Below are 24,890 nucleotides of genomic sequence, written 5' to 3' on the forward strand. Positions count from 1 at the left end.
TTCCATACATCTTGTTAGTTCACTCTTCATCTTTGTGCCTCTCTTTGGAAAATGTTGCAGATACTGGAAGACATTGCAGGAGTATTGAAGTATATATGTCTGATCTTTCCTCCCTTCTCCTTTGTCATTGGAATCAAGGATATGGCTGTTAGTTTTACCAAGGTAAACAGATGTGTATTTTTTTTTATAAATAACCAAGTGGCATAATAATATTATCACTATTATTATAACATTTTATTTTTATTTTATTATCACACTGGCCGATTCCCACCAAGGCAGAATTTTGATCATATTGAGAAAATTTATTCATCTCTAATAACATTAATTTAGAAATAACATCCACTCACTTTTTTAATGGAATGTGTATTTGCCACACTTGTAGGAAATTATCAATATGTATAAATAAGGTCAAGTACTGAAATTTACTTAATTTTCCTTCTGAAACAGGCATCCATAATGTCTCATTTTGATATGGACATATATATGTCACCCTTCTCATGGGACACCAAGATGCAGGGAGGACTGGGCCTACACTATTTGAGTCTGGCCCTATGGATGATAGTTGGCACTGTGGTCCTCCTCTGCTGGCATGAGTGCTCAAGAGCAGTGCCTCAGTCTGCAGCTCCAACCAAAAACTTGGCTGGGGCAGAAGAGGATAAGGATGTGGCAGCAGAGAGAATTAAGTATGACATTTTGACTTAAATTATTATTATAATCAAGGGGGAAGCATTAAACTCGTAGGATTATAACAGCACCTGTGTGGGGGGGGGGGAGGATGTGGAAGGTATTCAGGCTTAATTCAGAGAACTGGAGCACAGACCCAAGTCCATAGATCAAGAGCCCCTCACCAGATTCAAGGAACTTTTCTTGAGGGGATTTTGACTTAAAGTAATTTTACAGAAAGATTCCTACAGATTAGCACATTACCTGAAAAACTAATATCAGATTTGCTTTTAATAAATTAGGAGTGATATACTAAATTAGTCTGTCATGGGATGTACTTTCTTGTGATCTATGATTTTCTGAATAAAATTTCCATTTTTGCACCTTAACATAGAGAAGGTACTGGTAAGAGAATATACATATATGTTAATTCCATAATGTCTATTTACTACTGTACATAACACATGCTTGGCAGAATCCAGTGTGGTGGAACATCACTCTATGACACTGTGTTGCGGCTGGTGGGCCTTGGTCGTGATTTTACCTCTCCTCCAACAACAGCTGTCAGTAACCTCTTCCTAGCTCTCAGACGTGGTGAGGTAAGTTACTCAAAAATAGTTTTTTCTAGTGGAACAGTTAAAAGTTGTTGAGCATACTTAATCTCTATTCAATATCAAAAGATGGATATTTTTTCATATAGTTCAGCTCCAAGCTAGGTATGATGACACAAAAATGAAAACATTTACAATCACTTCCTGCCTTGTTGTATTTCCAGTAGAAGACAGATATGATTAAATTATGGCCCACTGAACTGTAGCATCCCCACCTGTCCTTCCAAGTTGAAGCACAGTGCTTCACACCTCCTGAATCCCTCTCAGTATCTTAAATCCAAAAAATCACTTGCCATCACTCTGATGTAGCATGCTCTGTATTGCTATTATCATTATGTTCATGAGTAGGTATTAAACCAATTTGGGTCATATAGCACCAGTGGAAATGGGAAATAATCAGGTCTGATCCAAGAAAGGGAAGGGTAGTTCCAATTCCTCAAATTAAGAGCCCTTCAACTATTAGGCACCCACCTCTCTTGAAGGTAATGCTTGCTTTTATAACTCCTTTTCAAAGATCCTTCTTCTCTCTTTTACATACTCATTATGAGCACTTTTCTTTATCCTGTCTTTTCAACACATTCTTTTAACCATTTGTTTTTCAAAAGACTTAAATTTTTGTATATTGCTTTGTGCCTTATACTAATATCTTAATTTATGAGCCTTGTAATATTTTCTTTATTTTACTCTCCTCTAACCTGTTTTAAAGTTTGCACAATTTTTAATTTGTTGCCCAGCCTATATTGTTTGTGTTGTAATTTTTCCTTCATAAGTCATTCCTTTGAATGAGTGATGATAAATGTGGTTCCTTCTTTGGGCCATCCTAATTGATGAGGAATTGTCATGTGGAAAAAGTTATATCTTGTAACATTTGTTACCTCCAAAAGGACATAATTGATTTTGCTAATTTGGTTTAGATAATCTACATTAAGAATTTCTTCTTTCTAATAAATAGAAGGTCTAGTATTGATGTGTTGCTTTCTTTCACCTAAGGCACTTATTTAATGGACTGGTGCATCGAATAAGTGTTTGAGCTTGTTAGATCAGAGTGGGATCAAGTGTATTTTAGGGTTTGATGTGTTGTTGGAGTGCAAGTAAAATAACATTTGTGAAGGCTTTCAGGGTAAACCAGTTAGCTGGACTTGGGCCCTGGATGTGGGAAGTACAATACATCACTTTGTAGGAGTGGAGATGTTGCTATTTTGAGAGTCGTTTGAACTGTGATGGCTGTACACTTCTAAGACAGCTATTGCATTAATGATTGTGAATGTGTTTCCCATTTTTGGGTTACCATATCTTGATGGGAGACTGCTGATGTGGTAAAAAAAATTAGTCATTCATCATCTTGAGAAATTTTTTATAAAAAATTGTATTTGTCTTATATAAGAATGTTACCCCTCAGTGTTTCAGTTTGCTTGGGCTGAATGGTGCTGGTAAGACCACAACCTTCCGTTGTCTAACGGGTGACCTGCGACCAACTAGAGGGCAGATATTGGTGAATGGGCTGATCTTAGAAGAAGCTCTGGCCTTACCTTATCCTATTATGGGCTACTGCCCACAGAGTCATGCCCTCGACCCTAATCTAACAGCAAGAGAGGCATTATTTATCATGGCACTAATCAGAGGGTTCCGCAGCAGTGACATTACTCCAGTAAGTGTAGACATATATTGGAGATATCTTCACTTAGTTAAGAATTCAGTGTTACAGATATCGGACATTTATTTCCTGGGTTTTTTCTTAGTGTTATGGTATTGTAATAAAATTGTTTATTTGAATTTGTTGCTCACTGTTTGCAAGTGCTGAATGCTTCAACATTTTAAATACTGTATCTCTAAAATTTATAAGTGTTCTTTGAAAACTTGATGACTTACAAGGGTCAAATTATCTTGCAAAGTTCTCTACGATGCTGCTGCCTCAAGTAAGAAGTATTTCCAATAAGACCAGCTTATAAAAAATGTTTACCAGTAATTAAATAAAGGTATTGGTATTCATTATGGTAACAGAAAACAAATTGTCAACAAAATGTGTCCACATTACTTTTATTATTTTCAATTTTGTATTTGCTCTTTTTTTTTCACTGTATTACATCTTGATATATGATCTATAACATAACTTCAGGTATTAGATCGAGCCATTAAGGAGCTGGGACTGAGTGAAGAGGAGAAAACATACATACATCAGCTATCTGGTGGCACCAAAAGGAAGGTGTCCACAGCCATGACACTGCTGGGTAATCCACTGCTTGTGCTGCTCGATGAACCCACCACGTCAGTATTTTACATATCTTATTTTGGCGTTGTGAAATAGAAAACTATTGTATTTTTAAAAATAGTGTTGGCATGTTTATATTTTGAAAGAGGATTAATGTCATCTTGCCAAAAAGTATAGTACCATATGATGCACAAGTAATATATTAACGTTCTGTGTTGCAGTCTTGTTATGCTGGGCTTTATTCAAGTTTTAAGGTCAATACTACAAGCTAAATATCTTAAAAAAAAAAATACTGTGTACATACAAACATATATACACACACACATGCAGGAGCTATGACTCAACTCCTACAACCACAGTTCGGTTAAGTACATACATACAGACATATGTACATGCATATGTATATACATACTGGTTACTAAACACATGCTGATGGAATAACAAATACTGTAAGTGGGAGGAGTGGCACGAAAGAATCAGAGGCATCACCGGACATCATAGTTCTCACTAAAACCAAGCTCACAGGAATGATAACAGATGCCATCTTTCCAACAGGATATCAGATCTTGAGGACAGATGGGGTGGAAGAGTGCCACTGCTCATCAAAAACCAATGGGATTTTGATCAGCTAGAGACAGAGGAGAAGCAAGAGACTATATAATAGGAACACTTCAGTCTGGAGGTCCCAAGGTGGTAATTGCAGTGATATATAACCTACCACAGAACAGCAGGAGGCCAAGGCAAGAATATGATGAGAGTAACAGAGCGATGGTTGACACTGGTTGAAGTGGCCAGAAGGCCAAAGCTACTGATTGTGGGTGACTTCAATCACAAAGAAATTGACTAGGAGAACCTGGAGCCACATGGGAGCCCAGAAACGTGGAGAGCTAAGATGATGGAGGTGGTACTGGAAAACCTCATGTACCAACACGTAAGGGACACTACCAGAGAGAGAAGAGGACGAGCCAGCAAGACTGGACCTAGTATTCACCTTGAGTAGTGCAGATATTGAGGACATCATATATGAAATACCTCTCGGCCAGTGACCACATGGTTCTGAGCATCAAGTACACAGTAGAGTTACAAGTGGAGAGGGAAGCAGGACGAATGAAGCCAAACTGCAAGAGAGGCGACTACACAGGCGTGAAGAATTTCCTGCGTGAGGTTCAGTGAGACAGAGCACTGTCAGGAAAGTCAGTAAATGAGATGATGCAAGGAAGCTGAGGAGAGGTTTGTACCCAAGGGTAACAAAAATAATGAGAAGGCCAGGACAAGCCCTTGGTTCACTCAAAGGTGTATAGAGGCCAAAACTAAGTGTGCTAGAGAATGGAAGAAGTATAGAAGGCAAAGGACCCAGGAGGAATAAGGAGAGCAGTCATAGAGCCAGAAATGAACATACACAGGAAAGAAGGGAAGCTCAACGACAATTCAAAAATGACATAGCAGTGAAAGCCAGATCTGACCCAAAGCTGTTGTATAGCCTCATCAGGAGGAAAACAACAGTCAAGGACCAGGTAATCAGGCTGAGGAAGGAAGGAGGGGAGATCACAAGAAACAACTGAAAAATATGTGAGGAGCTCAACATGAGATTCAAAGAAGTGTTCACAGAGGAGACAGAAGGGACTCCAGAAAGACGGAGAGGTGGAGTACACCATCAAGTGTTGGACACAATACATACAACTGAGGAAGAAGTGAAAAGGCTGCTAAGCGAGCTAGATACCTCAAAGGCAATGGCGCCGGATAACATCTCTCCATGGGTCTTGAAGTAGCAGAGGCGCTGTGTGTGCCAGTAACAACAATCTTCAAAACATCTATCAAAACAGGGTGACTACCTGAGGTATGCAAGACGGCAAATGTAGTCCCAATTTTTAAAAAAGGAGACAGACACGAAGCATTAAACTACAGACCAGTGTCACTGACATGTATAGTATGCAAAGTCATGGAGAAGATTATCAGGAGAAGAGTGGTGGAGCACCTAGAAAGGAATGAGCTTATCAGTGACAATCAGCATGGTTTCAGGGATGGAAAATCCTGTGTCACAAACCTACTGATGTTCTATGACAGGGTGACAGCAGTAAGACAAGAGAGAGAGAGGGGTGGGTAGATTGCTGTAAGAAGGCTTTTGACACAGTTCCACACAAGAGATAAGTGCATAAGCTGGAGGACCAGGCAGGTATAACAGGGAAGGCACTGCAATGGATTAGGGAATACCTGTCGGGAAAACATCAGCGGGTCATGGTACGTGACAAGGTGTCAGTGGGCACCTGTGACAAGCGGGACCCCACAGGGGTCAGTCCTAGGACCAGTGCTGTTTCTGGTATATGTGAACAACATGATGAAAGGAATAGACTCAGAAGTGTCCCTGTTTGCAGATGATGTGAAGTTGATAAGAATTCAGTCGGATGAGGACCAGGCAGAACTACAAAGGGATTTGGACAGGCTGCAGGCCTGGTCCAGAAACTGGCTGCTGGAGTTCAACCCCACCAAGTGCAAAGTCATGAAGATTGGGGAAGGGCAAAGAAGACCACAGACGGAGTACAGTCTAGGGGGCCAGAGACTACAAACCTCACTCAAGGAAAAGGATCTTCGGGTGAGTATAACACCAGGCACATCTCTTGAGTTGCACATCAACTAAATAACTGCTGCACCATATGGGCACCTAGCAAACCTACGAATAGCATTCCGACATCTCAATAAGGAATCATTCAGGACCCTGTACAATGTGTATGTCAGGCCTATATTGGAGTATGCAGCACCTGTTTGGAGCCCATACCTAGCCAAGCATGTAAGGAAATTAGAGAAAGTGCAAAGGTTTGCAACTAGTCCCTCTTCAAGGGGGGCTCCTTGGCGTGGTGAAGAGGCTCTTGGTCTGACGAATTAGACCTGTCGGTCTCTTTCCTCAGACCGAACCTAATTATCCCCCCTTCCCTATCCCATCCTCCCCTTTTTCCTTTCCTCCTCCCCCTCCCCACCCCTCCCTTTTGCCCTTCCTCTTTTTGGCCTTTGGGATTTTTCCCACAGGCGCGCTAGTTCCTAGGTAGGGGAAAGGGTACCGGGGTCCATCCCATTCTGTTGAGGTTCTTGGCGGTGGCGTAGTTTGCCGTGGAATCTGGATCGCCTGGGGATGTCCCGATCCCTCTCCGGTATCCCAGAGAGTGGCTTTGGGTGTCTTTCGGGCGATGGGTGTATCTCTGAAAGCCACCTTTCGGATTCCGGGGGTGGTGGCCGAAGGAGGTATGCTTTGTGGCGGATATCTGGCCGCCCTCTCTTTTGTCCACTGAGGTAGCTCGGCAGATGTGAAGTTGCTATCCTGGATTGCTAGTTTACTGGCATGATGGGTAGGGTATGGCACGGGTTCCATGCTGCATCTATGCTACTTGCGGTGCTGAGGTCCTCTTGGGCGCGGAGGGAGATTTCTGGCCCTTTCATTCCTCCTGGGAACTATCCCTCCCCGGTCCCCTCTTTTTTTATTCTTTTTTTATTTTTATTTTCTTCTTTCTTTTTTTCTTAAAAACAAAAAGAAAGAAGTAACCTAACCATGGAGAACCCAATCCATGAACCTGGTACCCCCGGGCCCCTTCTTGATACTGCACCCCGCCTCGTCTTTGGACCACTCTTCGGATACTCCTCATGCCTCTGTACCTCTTGCCGGTGCTGTTTCCTCACCCGCTTCAGGTACTGAGGTCTCGACTGACTCCTTTGATTTATCTGACCTCCGCTCTCCTTTGACTATGCTTCCAGCCTCTCCTTCTATGGTGTGGCAATTTTCGAATCACCGGCCCATTCCACGTCGGACCAACTCTGGTTTCATGCCTAAATGCCAACGACAATTACCTGCTGATGATACTTCTCCACCTTCTCGTTCTTCTCAGAAAAGATCGACACGTCCTGCACTCCCTTTCTACGCTCAGTTTCAGACTGCACAATGGACTAAATTCTTCACTTTACGACCGACTTCCTCTACCGCCTATCTTTCCGACCACAGTATTGGCAAGGGACTCCTACGCCATGTTGGTAAAGATATTTCTTTTCATGCTCTTAAGAGCGGTACGCGCATCATCACTGTACAGAATGCTACCCAAGCTCATGATCTTTCTCTTCTTTCCCATATAGATACTGTTCCTGTCACTATTGAAAAACATCATTCCCTCAGTTCTTGTAGTGGTACCGTAATTCTGCCCCATACCATAGTTCAACAAAATTTCGAGACATGTGGCAATGACATTCTTGAACAGCTGGAACTCCAAGATCTCCCAATCCTCAAGGTAGACACTTATGTTCTTCCTGCCCACGGGCGGAGACGATACCCTAGCAATGTGGCTCGTTTAACTTTTGACAGCCGTGAACTCCCATCCTCAGTTTATGTAGCAGGACATCGGTTACAAGTTCGAAAGGTGATCCCTACACCGCAACAGTGTAGAAATTGCTGGCGATTTGGCCATCCAGCGAAATATTGCAGATCCATGGCCGAATGCCCAGTCTGTGGTGCCGATGACCATTCTAATACGTCTTGCAATTGACCTCCCTCTTGCCTTAATTGTCATGAGGCTCACCCTTCGTACTCTCGCCATTGCCAAGTCTACTTAAATGAGCGGGAAATCCGTTACCTCCAAGAGGCAGAAGGTCTCCCTTATGCCATGGCAGTTTCTCATCTCCGCCTCCAATGGAGACTACCTCGTGTTTCTTATTCCTGTGTTTCAAAACGTCCCCCCACTTCTGTGGTCCCATCTTCTGCAACCTACGCTGTGGTTACCTCTCCCATAGTCACTCCTGTATCTAATTCTTATGCTGTCCTAGGCTCAGACATCCCTACTTCAACACCTCAGTCTGTTCTCGCTTCTTCGTGTTCTCCCTCACAAGCCTCAGTATCGACGAGACCTCGTACGACACCTCCTCCCAATCGTCCCTCTACTTCTCAGAAGTCAAAAAAAGGTCCTTTAACCCCTCCTTCCCTTCTTCCACCACCTCATTTTACCTTCCCTGTCTCTGTACCGGGTTCTTCCCCTCTCACTGGCTCTGTTACAAGTGTAGAGGTTCACCTTCCTCCTTGTACTATACCTACCTCCCCTGTTCCCTCCCAAGTTTCTTCCTCTTCTGCCACCTCCCAGGTTTCTGCCTCTTCTGTCCCCTTCCATGCTTCTTCTCCAGTTCCCTCCACCCTTTCGCCCCTCCCCTACCTTGGTACAGTCCATTACAGTTCCAATCTTTACTCATCCTCCCCCTACCATCTCCAATATTGTCTCACATACAACGTCTCTGAATTCCGAAATACTTGAAGCAATCTCTGAATATATTGCAGAGACCAAACCATCAATGGACACTGATCCACCCTCTGTTCCTTCTCCCTCCTCTCCTCCATCTGCGCAACTCCTTTCTTCACAGCGCACCGGTCCTTCGCTGCTTGAACGTTTTCCACTGCCTCTGCATGTGGACTTTTCTAACCCCTCTAGTCCGTAAGAACCCTTACCTGTGGATTTCAAGTATCTTTATCATTGCCAATCATAGCCTATTTACAGTGGAATATACGTGGCCTCAGGGGTAATCGGGGTGAGCTTCAGATGTTACTCTCCCAGTTTTGCCCTGTTGGTGTTTGCTTACAGGAACCAAAATTACACTCTGCTGTTATCTCTCCCATCTCAGGCTATAATTTATTGTATTCTTCAGATCCTTTTCCTGATGGGACCTTTAATGAAAGTGCCCTTCTTCTGCGCACTGATATTCCATACCATCAGCTATTTGTTCGTACTTCGCTGCATTACACAGCAGCCCGTATCCACTTGCATAGGTGGTATACGCTCTGTTCTTTATATCTCTCTCCTTCTTGGGCATTATCTATTCCGGATATTGCCTTTCTTGTTTCGTCATTACCACCACCAATTCTGTTACTTGGCGATTTTAATGCCCATCATTTCCTCTGGGGGGGGTCTCACTGTGATTCCCGTGGCATTCAGTTAGAGGCTTTTCTTGCCACCCACCCCCTCCACGTTTTAACCCTTTCAGGGTCTGTCCCGTAGATCTACGGCTTCACGTTGAGTGTCCAAACCGTAGAGCTATGCCAAAATTCTAGCACCGTCAAATTTAGCGCAAAAGCGCTCATAGGCCTACATGTGAGAGAACGGGTCTGCGTGGTGGGTGTGCGCCATAAACAAAAAATCTAGGCGCCCACATAGCATTGTGGGAACGCCGGCTCAGTTACCCTTGTTCACCATGCCTCGTCGCAAGTCAGCTCTCACTCCCCGGAAAATTGGGACTCTCCTCTTCCTATCTGATAGTTCTGACACTGATGGAAGTGGAAATGAAGACGAATTCTATGGCTTTGATCAGTTAGTGACCGAAAGGAATGACCAGGATATCGATAATAGTGCAGAAAACCCTGACGATCCTCAACCTTCTACCTCTGGTGTGGGCACTCGTGACTCAGGGTCGGTTGTGCCTCAACGCAAGAGAAAACTAATATTTTCGCGTGGCCAGGCCTCTGACTTCAGTAATGATGATGATAGCGACGTGGATTGTGATTTTATTGCGCTCGACGATCATTCGAGTAGTGATAGTGAGGAATCATATTCACCAGTGAAGCGTTGGTATGTTTGCCGCCGCATGTGCTCGGGTAGTGTACCCTATGCTGTGCCCAGGGGACGGAGTACATCCCGGAGTACATCCTGTGGCCCTACACCAGGTTTAGATAGTGATAGTGAGGATGATGTGGCTACACTTGGCATGGATAGACCACAGGCATCAGTAGATGGTGGTAGTGGTGATGGTATTGGCACCACCATGCGTGACTCACCAGCCCACGCTGGGACCCACGCTGCTGACTCATCAGTTCAAGGACAAAGCGGAGCATCAGCCACCAGCCCACCACAACCACAACCACCCGCACAACCAGCCTATGATGTCCAGTATCCACCAGCAAACCGTATGTGGGATTGGCAGCAAAATCCCAATTTTGTTCCCAAGCCTCACTACTTTGATGACTCTCAAAGTGGAATTCTACCTACTTGTCCCCTTGGAACCATGGCCAATGAACTGGAATTCTTTGAATTATTCTTTGACCAGCCATTGATGGAAACTATTGTCAGGGAAAGTAATAAGTATTTTGAGTACACCATGGCAAATACAATCATATCACCACAGTCAAGACTACACAGGTGGAAAGAGATGACTGTTGCAGAAATGTATTTGCTTTTTGCAACAATAATGCTTATGCCTCATGTCTATAAGCATAATATAAAAGCATACTGGTCCACAGATCGGCTAATTTCTACCCCGGTCTTCAGTGAAATCATCCCAGTGAACAGGTTTATCTTACTCTTACGTATGTTGCACTTCTCTGACAAAACCAGGCCTGACAGAAGTGACAGGTTATATAAGATTAGAAATGTTTTCATGTATCTCAAACAAAAGTTCAGCATATACTTTTATCCATTCAAGAATGTTGTAATTGATGAATCTTTGATTTTGTTCAAAGGTAGACTGTCATTCAAGCAGTATATACTGAGCAAGAGGAAACGCTTTGGTATAAAACTGTTTGTACTCTGTGACTGTGACAGTGGCCTGGTGTTGGATATTGTTGTATACACGGGAAGTAAAACATTAAAAGATACCAAGATGTTATTGGGTATCTCAGGTGACGTAGTGAGAAACATGATGGCACCTTATCTTGGTAAGGGGCATACATTGTATACCGATAAATGGTACACAAGCCCATTACTCAGTGATTTCATGCGAGTGAACAAGACAGATGTGTGTGGCACAGTGCGTTCTAATCGTAAACATATGCCCAGGCTCAACGCAGGTGCTCGTGGTGATGACGTGCAGGTGTTTACTGCCAATGACATCATGGCATTACGGTGGCATGACAAACGAGATGTCACATTGTTGACAACCATTCACCGTAATGAAATGCAAGACAGTGGCAAAGTTGATCGAGTGACTAATGAACGTATTCGAAAACCAGTGACAGTGATTGATTATACACAAAACATGCACTTCGTTGACAAATGTGACATGCAGATTGGTTTTGTTGACTGTGTTCGTAAGAGTTACAAGTGTTACATGAAACTTTTCTTCCATCACATGGACATTTCAATGCTCATTGCATATAATATGTACCAAATAAAGACTGGCAACAGACCACCGTATGGTGAATTTTGTTTGTCTGTTGTCAGACAATTCACAATGAAGTACCAGGTAAGAACACCTGCTATACAACAAGGTCCTCGAATTCCTCAGGATATACCCAAGCGTTTGAGGAGGGAAGGTGATCATTTCTTAATACAGTTTCCTTCAACTCAGAAGAAATTTGCTCAGAAGAGATGCATCGTCTGTGCACAAACAAAACGACGGCAACAAAGACGCAAAGACACTCGGTTTATGTGTGAGGAATGTAAGGTGCCTCTGTGCATGGTGCCTTGTTTCAAGGAGTTCCACAAGCTCCAGCAGTTCTAAAACCATGTCCAGTGATTGTAAATATGTAAATATATGATAGAACATTAGTATTATACAAGATTTGTGCATGTTTATTGTAATAAACAACAGTGGTAAACAATAATATGATAATAACTTTAGTGCAGTTATTGTGTTCAATACAGTGAGTTTATATATATACATTATATACAGTACTGGTCTCTCAGGCCCCAAATGTTAGTTGGAAAAGAAAAAAAATTGGAAAAGAAAAGAAAAAAACTATAAAAACCGCTAAATAATGTAATGTGCGTATGTGGAATTCGTCGATGTTGCCGCCACCACATCATTTTGGACAAACTTCTTGGCACTGTATCTCAGTAAGTACTGATCAGAAATTTTTTTTTGTCTTATTACCTTCACAAAAATATGCTCTGTAATTCTGTAAGAAAATATATTTTTTTTTTTTTTTTTTTTTTTTTTTTTTTTTGATTTTGGCCTTGGACCCTGAAGGGGTTAAATACAGGTACTCACACCCATTTTGATCCTCGGACTCACACACACTCTTGCATCGATCTCTCAGTCTGCTCTTCCTCCGCCGCATTAGACTTCACCTGGTCTGTTCTCCCGGATTTACATGACAGCGATCATTTCCCAATCATTCTTACTTCCCCTTCATATACACCACCTCTTCGTATCCCACGCTGGCAATTTGATTAGGCAAATTGGAACCTTCACTCACAACTAACTGTTTTTAGTGAGGTTCCTTCTTCATCCTCCATTAATGAGCTTTTACACCTCTTGTTGTCCTCCGTTTTAACCGCAGCTTCTCATTCTATACCCCAAACTTCGGGCAGGCATTCTCAGAAATGTGTGCCTTGGTGGTCTCCTGCTTGTGCTCGTGCAGTATGTTTGAAACGCGCTGCATGGGGCAGGTACTGGTACAATAGAACCACGGAGAGACTTCTTGATTTTAAGCAGAAGCGTGCGATCACTCGCCATGTCATCCGTGATGCTAAACGCACTTGCTGGCAAGATTGTGTCTCCACCATCACCTCTGCTTCCTCTATGAGTGCAATCTGGAAAAAAATACGAAAACTGAGTGGTAAATATTCTCCTGACCCGGCTCCTGTTCTGCGGGTTGCCGGTGTTGATATACCAAACCCACTAGATGTTGCCATTGAAATTGGCAATCATCTGGTCCGTATTTCTCAGGGGCTACATCTATGCCCCTCGTTTCTTTCCTCAAAGTCTGCCAGAGAGTTAGCACCCTTGGACTTTTCTTCTCTCAGAGAAGAACAGTATAATGTGCCTTTTACACTTCAAGAACTGGAGGCAACACTCTAGCTTGCTGATCATTGGCAGCTGGGCCCGACGACATTCATATTCGTATGCTACAACATTTACATCAGTCAGCCCTTGCAGTCCTATTACGCCTTTTCAATCTTATTTGGTCACAAGGAGTTCTTCCACAGCTGTGGAAATCTGCCATTGTTCTCCCTTTCCGCAAACCAGGCACTATGGAACATGAAGCCTCCCACTATTGTCCCATTGCTCTTACCAGTGCAGTTTGCAAAGTGATGGAACACCTGGTTAATAGACGTTTAGTGTGGTATTTAGAGACACACAACAGTCTCTCCACTCATCAATATGGCTTTCGTAAGGGAAGTTCTACCATAGACCTCTTACTAAGCTTGGATACGTATGTTCGTAATGCCTTTGTGAATAACCACTCAGTTATTGTCATATTTTTTGACCTTGAGAAGGCATATGACACAACTTGGAGGTATAATATTTTGGCCCAAGCCCACTCCTTAGGCCTCCGAGGCAATCTACCATCCTTCCTTAAGAACTTTTTAACTGATAGACATTTCCGTGTTCGGGTTAATAATGTGCTCTCCCCGGACTTTATCCAAGCTGAAGGTGTCCCCCAGGGATGTGTTCTGAGCACAACACTTTTTCTCCTTGCTATTAATGATTTGGCCTTTAGTCTTCCATCAAATATTTGGTCATCACTCTGTTTATGACTTCGCTATTGCCTGTGCAGGCACTGACTGTCACCTCACTACAGTTTCTCTCCAGCATGTAGTCGACCGTGTTTCCGATTGGGCCACCAGACATGGGTTTAAATTTTCCAGCACTAAACCCCACCAAATTACTTTCACTAGACACACTGTCATCTCCGATCATCCTTTGTATCTCTATGGCTCTCGTATCCCTGAACGTGATACAGTTAAGTTTCTGGGCCTCCTCTTTGACCGTAGGTTATCCTGGAAACCTCACATTACCTCTCTGAAGGCAACTTGTCACAGCCGGCTGAACCTTCTTAAAACCCTTGCTCATCTTTCATGGGGAGCTGATCGTCGAACCCTCCTTCGCCTACATTCCACCCTCATTTTATCAAAACTTGATTATGGTGACCAGATCTATTCAGCGACATCTCCTGCTACTCTCTCTAGCCTTAACCCCATTCATCACCAAGGATTACATTTATGCCTTGGTGCTTTTCGCTCTTCCCCTGTTGAGAGCCTCTATGCAGAAGCGAACGTTCCATCCTTATCCGATCACTGTGATGCCCATTGCCTTCGCTACTATGTACGCTCTCATGATCTCCACAATCCTTCCATTTATAGAATGGTCACTGATATTAGTAGACATTTTTTATTTGTTCGCCGCCCCTGTTTACTCCGTCCCTTCTCTCTTCGCCTTCATTCGCTCGTCTTCTCTTCAATTACCACCTTTCTATGTTCATGTAGCATCTCACTTTTCCCTACCCCCCTGGGAAGTTCCAGCTGTTCAAGTCTGCTCTTTCTCTCTCCCTTGCTCGAAAGCCCAACTGTCTATGGTCGCTTCCCGCTCTCTTCTTCTTGACCACTTCCACTCTCATTCTCATTCCATTCCTGTGTACACAGATGGCTTTAAGTCTTCTGACTGCGTAGGATTCACAGCAGTGTTTCCGGACAGCGTCGTGCGAGGGCATTTACTATCTTCGGCTAGTATTTTTACTGCTGAATTGTATGCCATCCTTGCAGCACTTATCCGTGTTGCATCTATGCCTGTGTCATCATTTGTGATTGTCTCAGACTCCCTTAGTGCTTTACAGGCTATACAGAAATTTGATACACCTCACCCCTTAGTCCTCCGTATCCAACTTTGGCTACGCCGCATCTTTACCAAGCATAAAGATGTTGTTTTTTGTTGGGTCCCTGGTCATGTTGACATACAGGGCAATGAACAGGCAGACACTGCTGCGCGGTCAGCAGTACATGACCTACCAGTTTCATATAGAGGTATTCCATTTATGGACTATTTTGCTGCAATATCTTCCCACCTTCACACGCGTTGGCAACAACGTTGGTCTACTATGCTCGGTAACAAACTTCAATCTATTAAACCGAGTATAGGTTACTGGCCGTCTTCTTATCACCAGTGTCGAGGTTGGGAGACTACTCTCTCCCATCTTCGCATTGCCTATACTCGTCTTACTCATGGATATCTCATGGAGAGGTGCCCTGCTCCTCTCTGTGAGAATTGCCAGGCTCCATTAAAAGTCAGCCACATTCTGTTGGACTGCCCACTTTATCAACGAGCACGCAGAATTTACCTCCATCGTCGTCTTCGCTCCACTGCTCTCTCTTTACCTTCCCTTCTCGCTGATGGACCCACCTTTCATCCGGACTCTCTCATTGACTTTTTGACAACAACTGACTTACTTCACAAATTCTGATACCTTCAGCCCTTTCTACCTCAATCTCTTGCTACCCAATACCCCCGAACTATCCCCTGTCCCGCTGTTTTCTGTAGCCTACCAATCATCCCTCCTCCCTTCTGCCGCCCAATACCCTCGCTTCCTTCCCTACCCTGCAGCGCTGTATAGCCCTTGTGGCTTAGTGCTTCTTTTTTATTTGATTATAATAATTGCAACTAGTCCTGGAGCTAAGGGGCATGTCCTATGAGGAGAGGTTAAGGGAAATCGACCTGACGACTCTGGAGGACAGGAGAAATAGGGAGGCAAAGAAGGGAATGTATGAAAGTATAGTGGTACCAACACTCTTATATGGATGTGAAGCTTGGGTGGTAAATGCAGCAGCGAGGAGATGGTTGGAGGCAGTGGAGATGTCCTGTCTAAGGGCAATGTGTGTTGTAAATATTATGCAAAAAATTCAGAGTATGGAAATTAGGAGAAGGTGTGGAGTTAATAAAAGCATTAGTCAGAGGGCAGAAGAGGGGTTGTTGAGGTGGTTTGGTCATTTAGAGAGAATGGATCAAAGTAGAATGACATGGAAAGCATATAAATCTATAGGGGAAGGAAGGAGGGGTAGGGGTCATCCTCAAAAGGGTTGGAGAGAGGGGGTAAAGGAGGTTTTGTGGGCGAGGGGCTTGGACTTCCAGCAAGCGTGCGTGAGCGTGTTAGATAGGAGTGAATGGAGACGAATGATACTTGGGACCTGACGATCTGTTGGAGTGTGAGCAGGGTAATATTTAGTTAAGGGATACAGGGAAACCGGTTATTTTCATATAGTCGGACTTGAGTCCTGGAAATGGGAAGTACAATGCCTGCACTTTAAAGGAGGGGTTTGGGATATTGGCAGTTTGGAGGGATATGTTGTGTATCTTTATACGTATATGCTTCTAAACTGTTGTATTCTGAGCACCTCTGCAAAAACAGTGATTATGTGTGTGTGGTGAAAGTGTTGAATGATGATGAAAGTATTTTCTTTTTGGGGATTTTCTTTCTTTTTTGGGTCACCCTGCCTCAGTGGCAGACGGCCGACTTGTTGAAAAAAAAAAATAAATAAAATAAAATAACGACATGTAAAATACTGAGAGGAATTGACAAGGTGGACAGAGGCAGGATGTTCAAGAGATGGGACACAGCAACAAGGGGTCACAGTTGGAAGATAAAGACTCAGATGAATCACAGGGATTTTAGGAAGTATTTCTATAGTCACAGAGTTGTCAGGAAGTGGAATAGTCTGGGAAGTGATGTAATAGAGGCAGGATCCATACATAGCTTTCAGAAGAGGTATGATAAAGCTCATGGAGCAGGAAGAGTGACCTAGTAGTGACCAGTGAAGAGGCTGGGCCAGGAGCTGTGACTCGACTCCCTGCAACCACAACTAGGTGAGTACACATCTAAGAATGCTATAGTACACTTTATGTTCTGGTCATTTTCATTTTATTTCTCAGGGGAATGGATCCAGCCTCTCGCCGTTTAGTTTGGCGTGCAATACGGAGTGTGACCAGCGAGGGCCGCACTGTGTTGCTGACATCACATTCCATGGATGAAATTGACCAGCTTTCTCACAGAATGGCTATAATGGTTAATGGACAATTTGTCTGTATTGGGTCACCTCATTATCTCAAATACAAGTTAGTATTGTTTTTAAAAGCTTAAATACTGTTCATATTTATATTGTATTATACTTTAACCCATAAACTGGACATGGTGTATTATAGTAGTTTTGGATGCATGTATACCTGGAGTATACCTACCTGGAGAGGGTTTTGGGGAGTCACAGCCCCCATAGCCTGGTCTGTAACCAGGATAGATGTAGCTCTATCCTGTGAATAAAAGAGGGAGTAGAAGCAATAAACAAGTGTCTTTACACCTGTTGCCCTGTTCACCTAACAGTATATAAGTGAATCCAGGTACAAAAAAAAGTCACAGAAAAAAAGTCATATTTGCTTGTAGTTAGACATAGTGCTGGTAAACCTAACCTAACTTAATCTAGCTTAACCTAAGCTAACTATTTTTTCTGTGACTTTTCTTTCCTGTGACTTAATTTCCATTTACCAAATAGGTACCCAAGTGTTAGCCATTTGTTGTCTCATTCAGGGGATGGTTGTATACCTTTCAAGGCAGGTGAAATTGCTGACCTAGAAAATGTACAGAGAACCTTCATGGCACGTACAACTGCGATAAACCACCTCAATTACAGGGAACTCTTGAAGTTCCTAAACCTGTACTACCTAGAATGCAGGAGGGAGAGATACATGTTTATGTACACCTGGAAAATCCTAGAGGGACTGATACCAAACTTGCACACAAAAATCATTCCCTATGAAAGCAAAAGACTTGGCAGATGGTGCAATATTCCCCAATGAAAAGCAAGGGTGCCATTAGCACAGTAAGAGACAACACAATAAGTGTCAAGGGCCCGAGACTGTTCATCTACCTCCCAGCATACATCATGGGGATTACCAATAAACCCCTTGCTGTCTTCAAGCAGGCCTGGACAGGCACCTAAAGTTAGTACCTGACCAGCCAGGTTGTGGCTCGTAAGTTGGATTACGTGCGGTCAGCAGTAACAGCCTGGTTGATCAGGCCCTGATCCACCATGAGGCCTGGTCACAGACCGGGCCGTGGGGGCATTGACCCCCGGAGCTCTCTCCAGGTATACTCCAGGTAATACCTAAGAGAGGACTGAGCTTTGAAATGGACTGAGATAGGATAATAGTTTCTAACTTGTAAATTCATGCATAAAAAACAAAGGGTAATTAATTTTGAATGACATTTGGCAAGTTATAGTTTTAGGGTATTACTTCTAAATTTAACTTTATTTAATATATTATTGGCAAAGAGAGAGAGAGACACAGAGGCACCAAACTATTACATTTTACTAATTCTTAAATAGAATATTTAAAAAAATTAAGGAAATTTATAAAAATTTATAAGAAGAGTAGAGTATATGGAGAGTAAAAGAAATGTTAAGAGAGTGCAGAAAGAGAGCAGATGATAGAGTGGGAGAGGCACTGTCAAGAAATTTTAATGAAAATAAGAAAAAATTTTGGAGTGAGTTAAACAAGTTAAGAAATTCTTAGCCTAGAGAACGAATGGATTTGCCAGTTAAAAACAGAGTAGGGGAGTTAGTAGATGGGGAGATGGAGGTATTAGGTAGATGGCGAGAATATTTTGAGGAACTTTTAAATGTTAAGGAAGAAAGAGAGGCAGTAATTTCATGCACTGGTCAGGGAGGTATACCATCTTTTAGGAGTGAAGAAGAGCAGAATGTAAGTGTGGGGGAGTTACGTGAGGCATTACGTAGAATGAAAGGGGTTAAAGCAGCTGGAACTGATGGGATCATGACAGAAATGTTAAAAGCAGGGGGGGATATAGCGTTGGAGTGGTTGGTATTTTTGTTTAATAAATGTATGAAAGAGGGGAAGGTACCTAGGGATTGGCAGAGAGCATGTATAGTCCCTTTATATAAAGGGAAGGGGGACAAAAGAGATTGTAAAAATTATAGAGGAATAAGTTTACTGAGTATACCAGGAAAAGTGTACAGTAGGGTTATAATTAAAAGAATTAGAGGTAAGACAGAACGTAGGATTGCGGATGAGCAAGGAGGTTTCAGAGTGGGTAGGGGATGTGTAGATCAAGTGTTTACATTGAGGCATATATGTGAACAGTATTTAGATAAAGGTAGGGAAGTTTTTATTGCATTTATGGATTTAGAAAAGGCATATGATAGAGTGGATAGGGGAGCAATGTGGCAAATGTTGCAAGTACAGTGGACCCCCGCTTAACGATCACCTCCCTATGCGACCAATTATGTAAGTGCGTTTGTACGTGTATGTTTGGGGGTCTGAAATGGACTAATCTACTTCACAATATTCCTTATGGGAACAAATTTGGTCAGTACTGGCACCTGAACATACTCCTGGAATGAAAAAATATCGTTAACCGGGGGTCCACTGTATATGGAATAGGTGGTAAGTTACTAACTGCTGTAAAGAGTTTTTATGAGGATAGTGAGGCTCAGGTTAGGGTGTGTAGAAGAGAGGGAGACTACTTCCCAGTAAAAGTAGGTCTTAGACAGGGATGTGTAATGTCACCATGTATTTATAGATGGGGTTGTAAAAGAAGTAAATGCTAGTGTATTCGGGAGAGGGGTGGGATTAAATTATGGGGAATCAAATACAAAATGGGAATTGACACAGTTGCTTTTTGCTGATGATACTGTGCTTATGGGAGATTCTAAAGAAAAATTGCAAAGGTTAGTGGATGAGTTTGGGAGTGTGTGTAAAGGTAGAAAATTGAAAGTGAACATAGAAAAGAGTAAGGTGATGAGGGTATCAAATGATTTAGATAAAGAAAAACTGGATATCAAATTGGGGAGGAGGAGTATGGAAGAAGTGAATGTTTTCGGATACTTGGGAGTTGACGTGTTGGAGGATGGATTTATGAAGGATGAGATTAATCATAGAATTGAGGAGGAAAAAAAGGTGAGTGGTGTGTTGAGGTATACGTGGAGACAAAAAAACGTTATCTATGGAGGCAAAGAAGGGAATGTATGAAAGTATAGTAGTACCAACACTCTTATATAGGTGTGAAGCTTGGGTTGTGAATACAGCAGCGAGGAGGCGGTTGGAGGCAGTGGAGATGTCCTGTCTAAGGGCAATGTGTGGTGTAAATATTATGCAGAAAATTCGGAGTGTGGAAATTAGGAGAAGGCGTGGAGTTAATAAAAGTATTAGTCAGAGGGCTGAAGAAGGGTTGTTGAGGTGGTTTGGTCATTTAGAGAGAGTGGATCAAAGTAGAATGACATGGAGAGTGTATAAATCTGTAGGGGAAGGAAGGAGGGGTAGGGGTCGTCCTTGAGAAGGTTGGAGGGAGGGGGTAAAGGAGGTTTTGTGGGCGAGGGGTTTGGACTTCCAGCAAGCGTGCATGAGTGTGTTAGATAGGAGTGAATGGAGACGAATGGTATTTGGGACCTGACGATCTGTTGGAGTGTGAGCAGGGTAATATTTAGTGAAGGGATTCAGGGAAACCGGTTATTTTTATATAGCCGGACTTGAGTCCTGGAAATGGGAAGTACAATCCCTGCACTCTAAAGGAGGGGTTCGGGATACTATTAGCAGTTTGGAGGGATATGTTGTGTATCTTTATAGGTATATGCTTCTAAGCTGTTGTGTTCTGAGCACCTCTGCAAAAACAGTGATTATGTGTGAGTGAGGTGAAAGTGTTGAATGATGATGAAAGTATTTTCTTTTTGGGGATTTTCTTTCTTTTTTGGGTCACCCTGCCTCAGTGGGAGACGGCTGACTTGTTAAAAAAAAAATAAAGTCAATTGCTGCTGGCAATTGATGACATGCATGGCTTATGGGGAAGAATTCTAGTCCACTATCCCCATGAGATTGGGCAGTGCTTGAACTCTGGAGGAGGGGGGGAGAGGTTGTACTCAATTGATAATCTGATTATGATGTCAGCACACTTCTGGAAAGACAGCAGTTGAATGAATGATGGTGAATGTTTTCTTCTTTGGGTCACACTGCCTTGGTGAGAGACAGCTATTGAGTTTAAAAACTATACATATACATGTATATATATTGTAATTCTTATAGGATCTTTTATGCATCTTCTAGATTCAAATATAAAATGGTACTCAAGATTTTCAGTTTTTTAAAATCTTACTTTAGAGGAAAATTAAGACAGTATTTATGGCAATGTGCTAAACCCCTAAAACTTATCTAGTACCTGGAAGGACTGGGAGATCATCAGGTTTGACCTAAGGAAGAGGAAGGTTCATAAGGAGTAAAGAAAATGGTCTACAAACTGTTCATAGCAGTATATATAAGAATTTCAATGCTTTCTTCCTTAGTTTCATTATCACGTCTTTCTAATTTGCCATATAACTATTTTCAGACTTGGTGAAAGGTACACAATACGGCTAAAAACAAAGGATATTGAAGACATGGAATGTGTTTTGGATTTTTTGCGCAGTCAACTTGCTGATGTTATTCTCAAGGTAACACAATTTAAATGTGATCAGTTTCTTATTGTTGTACTGTATTTCAAATAATTATTCTTTAAAAATCATAGAAAATCCTGTACCAGATATTATATTTCTAAGAGATTGGAACTTCCCAGATTCATTAGACAAGAAAATTGCACCTGAAAAATTACATAAAGTACTCTAGAGAGACAGACACATATCAAAGAACTTAGAGATACTGCAACAAGTTTACATTAAGCCAATAAATAATGGAACTCCCACTGGAAAATATAATATGCTACTTTTGATCTGCATTAACAATTATAACAAGTTCAGCATTTATTTCATCAACTTTACATGTCCGTAATTGTTTTCAGGAACAGCATCACCTTACTGTAGTAGCTGAAGTGAGTCGTTGTTTGCCACTTCGACTCATCTTTGATTCACTCAATGCTGCAAAGTCAATGGGAGTCACAGAATATGATGTATCACAGACAACACTAAATGAAGTAAGTTCATTCTTAAGTATAAATGCAGAAGACTTGTGCTTAGAAAGTAGCATATTGAATAAAAGTTGATATCAGTGAAAGTGGCAATAATGCTGTAGCAAAGATGGTAAGGTGTTTCCTATGTTCTAAGCAATATCTACCCATAATGACACGCTTTTTCAAGCTGTCAATGATAACGGACTGAACTATTATCTACAGTTTCTTTCCAAAGTGGGGGGAGGGGGGGTCTGTGACTATGTCATGCATTTTAAAATCTTTCAGTGCTTATAAGGTACTCAAAAATATTATGGTGGACAAAATTTTTACTTTATCCTGTACGTAGTATGCTTGTATTTGAACGATACAAGTTATCCTGATTGGTCTTGCCAGTAAACCCATCAAGGTTGTCTTAAAGACAATAAGTCTATCAAATCTTCAGGAACCTCAAATTTAGGAAATACAGTGATTTATTAGAAATACCAACACTGACATGAAGTCCAAACTGACATCTTGCTATCTTTTATTCTTAGAACATATTAGCCATATTTTTAGGACAAAATTCTTCATGATGTGTGCAGTTTACTTAGAGGTTTCTTCTTTTCCTGGTGATAATAAATTATTCAAGATGTTCTGCATAATGATGTCACAATATATATGATGTTGAACTATCTCTAATATCTTTCTCTACATAGGTGTTTCGTGTGCTAACCTCACAACAGGGAGATGGACAAGTGGCACCTCCTCCTATTACAAGTAGTCAAGAGGAGGTGATCCTTCCCATGCACCTGTCAAGCCTCCATCCAGTAGATATCAAGGATCAATCATCCAATATTACATTCCAACCATTGGGATTTATGTCCCATCAGTCTATGACGCCATTAGACGGGGAATACGATCAGATCTCTAATGTCCGTAGAAGTCTCTATGACAATGTAGAATCGGATAATCGAGAAATTTATGCAACAGTAGGTAAATTAGGCGATAAGAGGAAACCTTCTCCTGACTTAGATCAGGAAAATGAAAGTGGATCATCAGATGATAGTCCAGAGGAAGAATGGACACATCTCTAGTCACATAATGATGGGTAAATAAGAACAAGAGTGTCCATTTATATTAACTCAGTTTTTAACAACGGTGTAAGATACATTATCAATAAAGATGAAGGGGGAAAATGATACTTAGATGCAGTGATATGTACTTTAACAATAACATTTCATGTACACAGTGAGCATTAACCCTTTGACTGTTTCAGTCGTATATATACATCTTACGCACCATTGCTTCTGACGTATTTATACGCGTAAATTCTAGCGGCTTCAAATCAAGCGGGAGAAAGCTGGTAGGCCCACATATGAGAGAATGGGTCAGTGTGCACCACATAAAAAAATCCTACAGCACGCGGTGCATTATGAGAAAAAAACTGACCATTTTTTTGGATTAAAACGGCGACTTTGAGGTGTATTTTTATTTAGTATTTACCGTTGTATTCTCGTTTTCATGGTCTCAGGTGATAAAATGGAAAACATATTACAGAAATAGAGATGATTTTGATTACTTTCTAGCCCTTGGGGCTTAGCACTTCTTTTGATTATAATAATAATTTGATTACTTTCACGATGAAAACGACCTTGAAACTGAGCTCAAAGTAGCGGAAATGTTCGATTTTTACCAAAGTTCAGGAGTAAGCAAATCACACCACACATCCAATACACGTCAACTGGGGAGTCTAATATTCTTTCACTAGTGCATTGATATTATTTATATCATTTTTACAATAATGCAGTAGTCTGCATAACAGTAAATTTTGTATTTTTTTGTATGAATAAAAAATCAAAATTGAAAGCAATAGTAATATAAGAGTGGCCTAGAGATGTGACTAATGAACAGAGGATATGTTATTTTAGTGCCAAGAATGTCTACATTGTTTATTCTGGACCCTATTTTGAAATTGGCATCTTTTTTAATTTGCATGAAATTGGCCAAATTGCCAATTTCTGACCACTTCATTGGGTAATTCAAATTGGTAAAAGGGGCAGTTTCTTGTACTCAACTGATAAGAGAAAATGGAGTTCTAAAGAAATAGCTATGAGTTTGGTCAACTGGAACAACAGAATCGGCCAAAAACAGGGCTAAAAGTCAGCGAAATCGCCGATGCGTATATGTCACCGAGACCACTAACTTCGCGGGAGCATAATTCCATGAGTTTTCGACCAAATTTCGTACTTTTGGTGTCATTACTATCGGGAAAAGATTCTCTATCATTTCATAAGATTTTTTTTTTTTTTTTCCAAAAATTTATCAACATAGAATGACAGTTTCAGAAAGGGGCATGCGATAGTCAAAGGGTTAATAAAGTCACTAGAGGAGTACTATATGTATCCAAATACAGATAAAGAAAGGTAAGGTGCATGGGAGTATCTCAAGGTGAGGGAGCATTGCAGGATTTACACCAGACTGTTATGTTTGTTCCTCTACACCTTGGTAACTTAGAAATATGGTGTAAGCTGATGATTACTTCACCTTGTCAGTATTTATATACCATTCCAGTTTCAATAAAGATGACGAATGGTAAAGCATTAAGAGAGTATTTTTATCACTAATCTTACCAATATGAAATGTTAGCAATAACATGATTCTTCAGGACCACTTTTAATGTAGAGAACTGCCACAAAACAATTTTGAACTCGAATAAAAATCTAATAGATGATTTATTACAGTAATCAGGTTCTTAAATCTGACCACAATTCCTAGTAGACACTTGACTTAGTTTTATTGCTGAATATACTGTGCACTAAAT

General features: G+C 41.6%; 1 protein-coding gene across 2 annotated transcripts in view; it reads left to right on the forward strand.

Moving 5' to 3' along the window:
* LOC128687048 (uncharacterized) overlaps nt 1-24,669 on the forward strand; it is a 195,726-nt gene extending 171,057 nt beyond the window's left edge. For both annotated transcript variants that reach the window (XM_070082543.1, XM_070082544.1), the window contains 9 exons: nt 61-162; nt 448-683; nt 1,139-1,262; nt 2,674-2,922; nt 3,391-3,539; nt 17,077-17,259; nt 21,536-21,638; nt 21,983-22,114; nt 22,786-24,669. In XM_070082543.1, the coding sequence (XP_069938644.1) occupies nt 61-162; nt 448-683; nt 1,139-1,262; nt 2,674-2,922; nt 3,391-3,539; nt 17,077-17,259; nt 21,536-21,638; nt 21,983-22,114; nt 22,786-23,163 (1,656 nt within the window). In that variant the 3' untranslated portion in view covers nt 23,164-24,669. The remainder of the gene's footprint in view (nt 1-60; nt 163-447; nt 684-1,138; nt 1,263-2,673; nt 2,923-3,390; nt 3,540-17,076; nt 17,260-21,535; nt 21,639-21,982; nt 22,115-22,785) is intronic.
* The last annotated feature ends 221 nt before the right edge of the window (nt 24,670-24,890 follow it).

The sequence above is a fragment of the Cherax quadricarinatus genome, chromosome 7, assembly GCF_038502225.1.
Source record: "Cherax quadricarinatus isolate ZL_2023a chromosome 7, ASM3850222v1, whole genome shotgun sequence".
NCBI lineage: Eukaryota > Metazoa > Arthropoda > Malacostraca > Decapoda > Parastacidae > Cherax > Cherax quadricarinatus.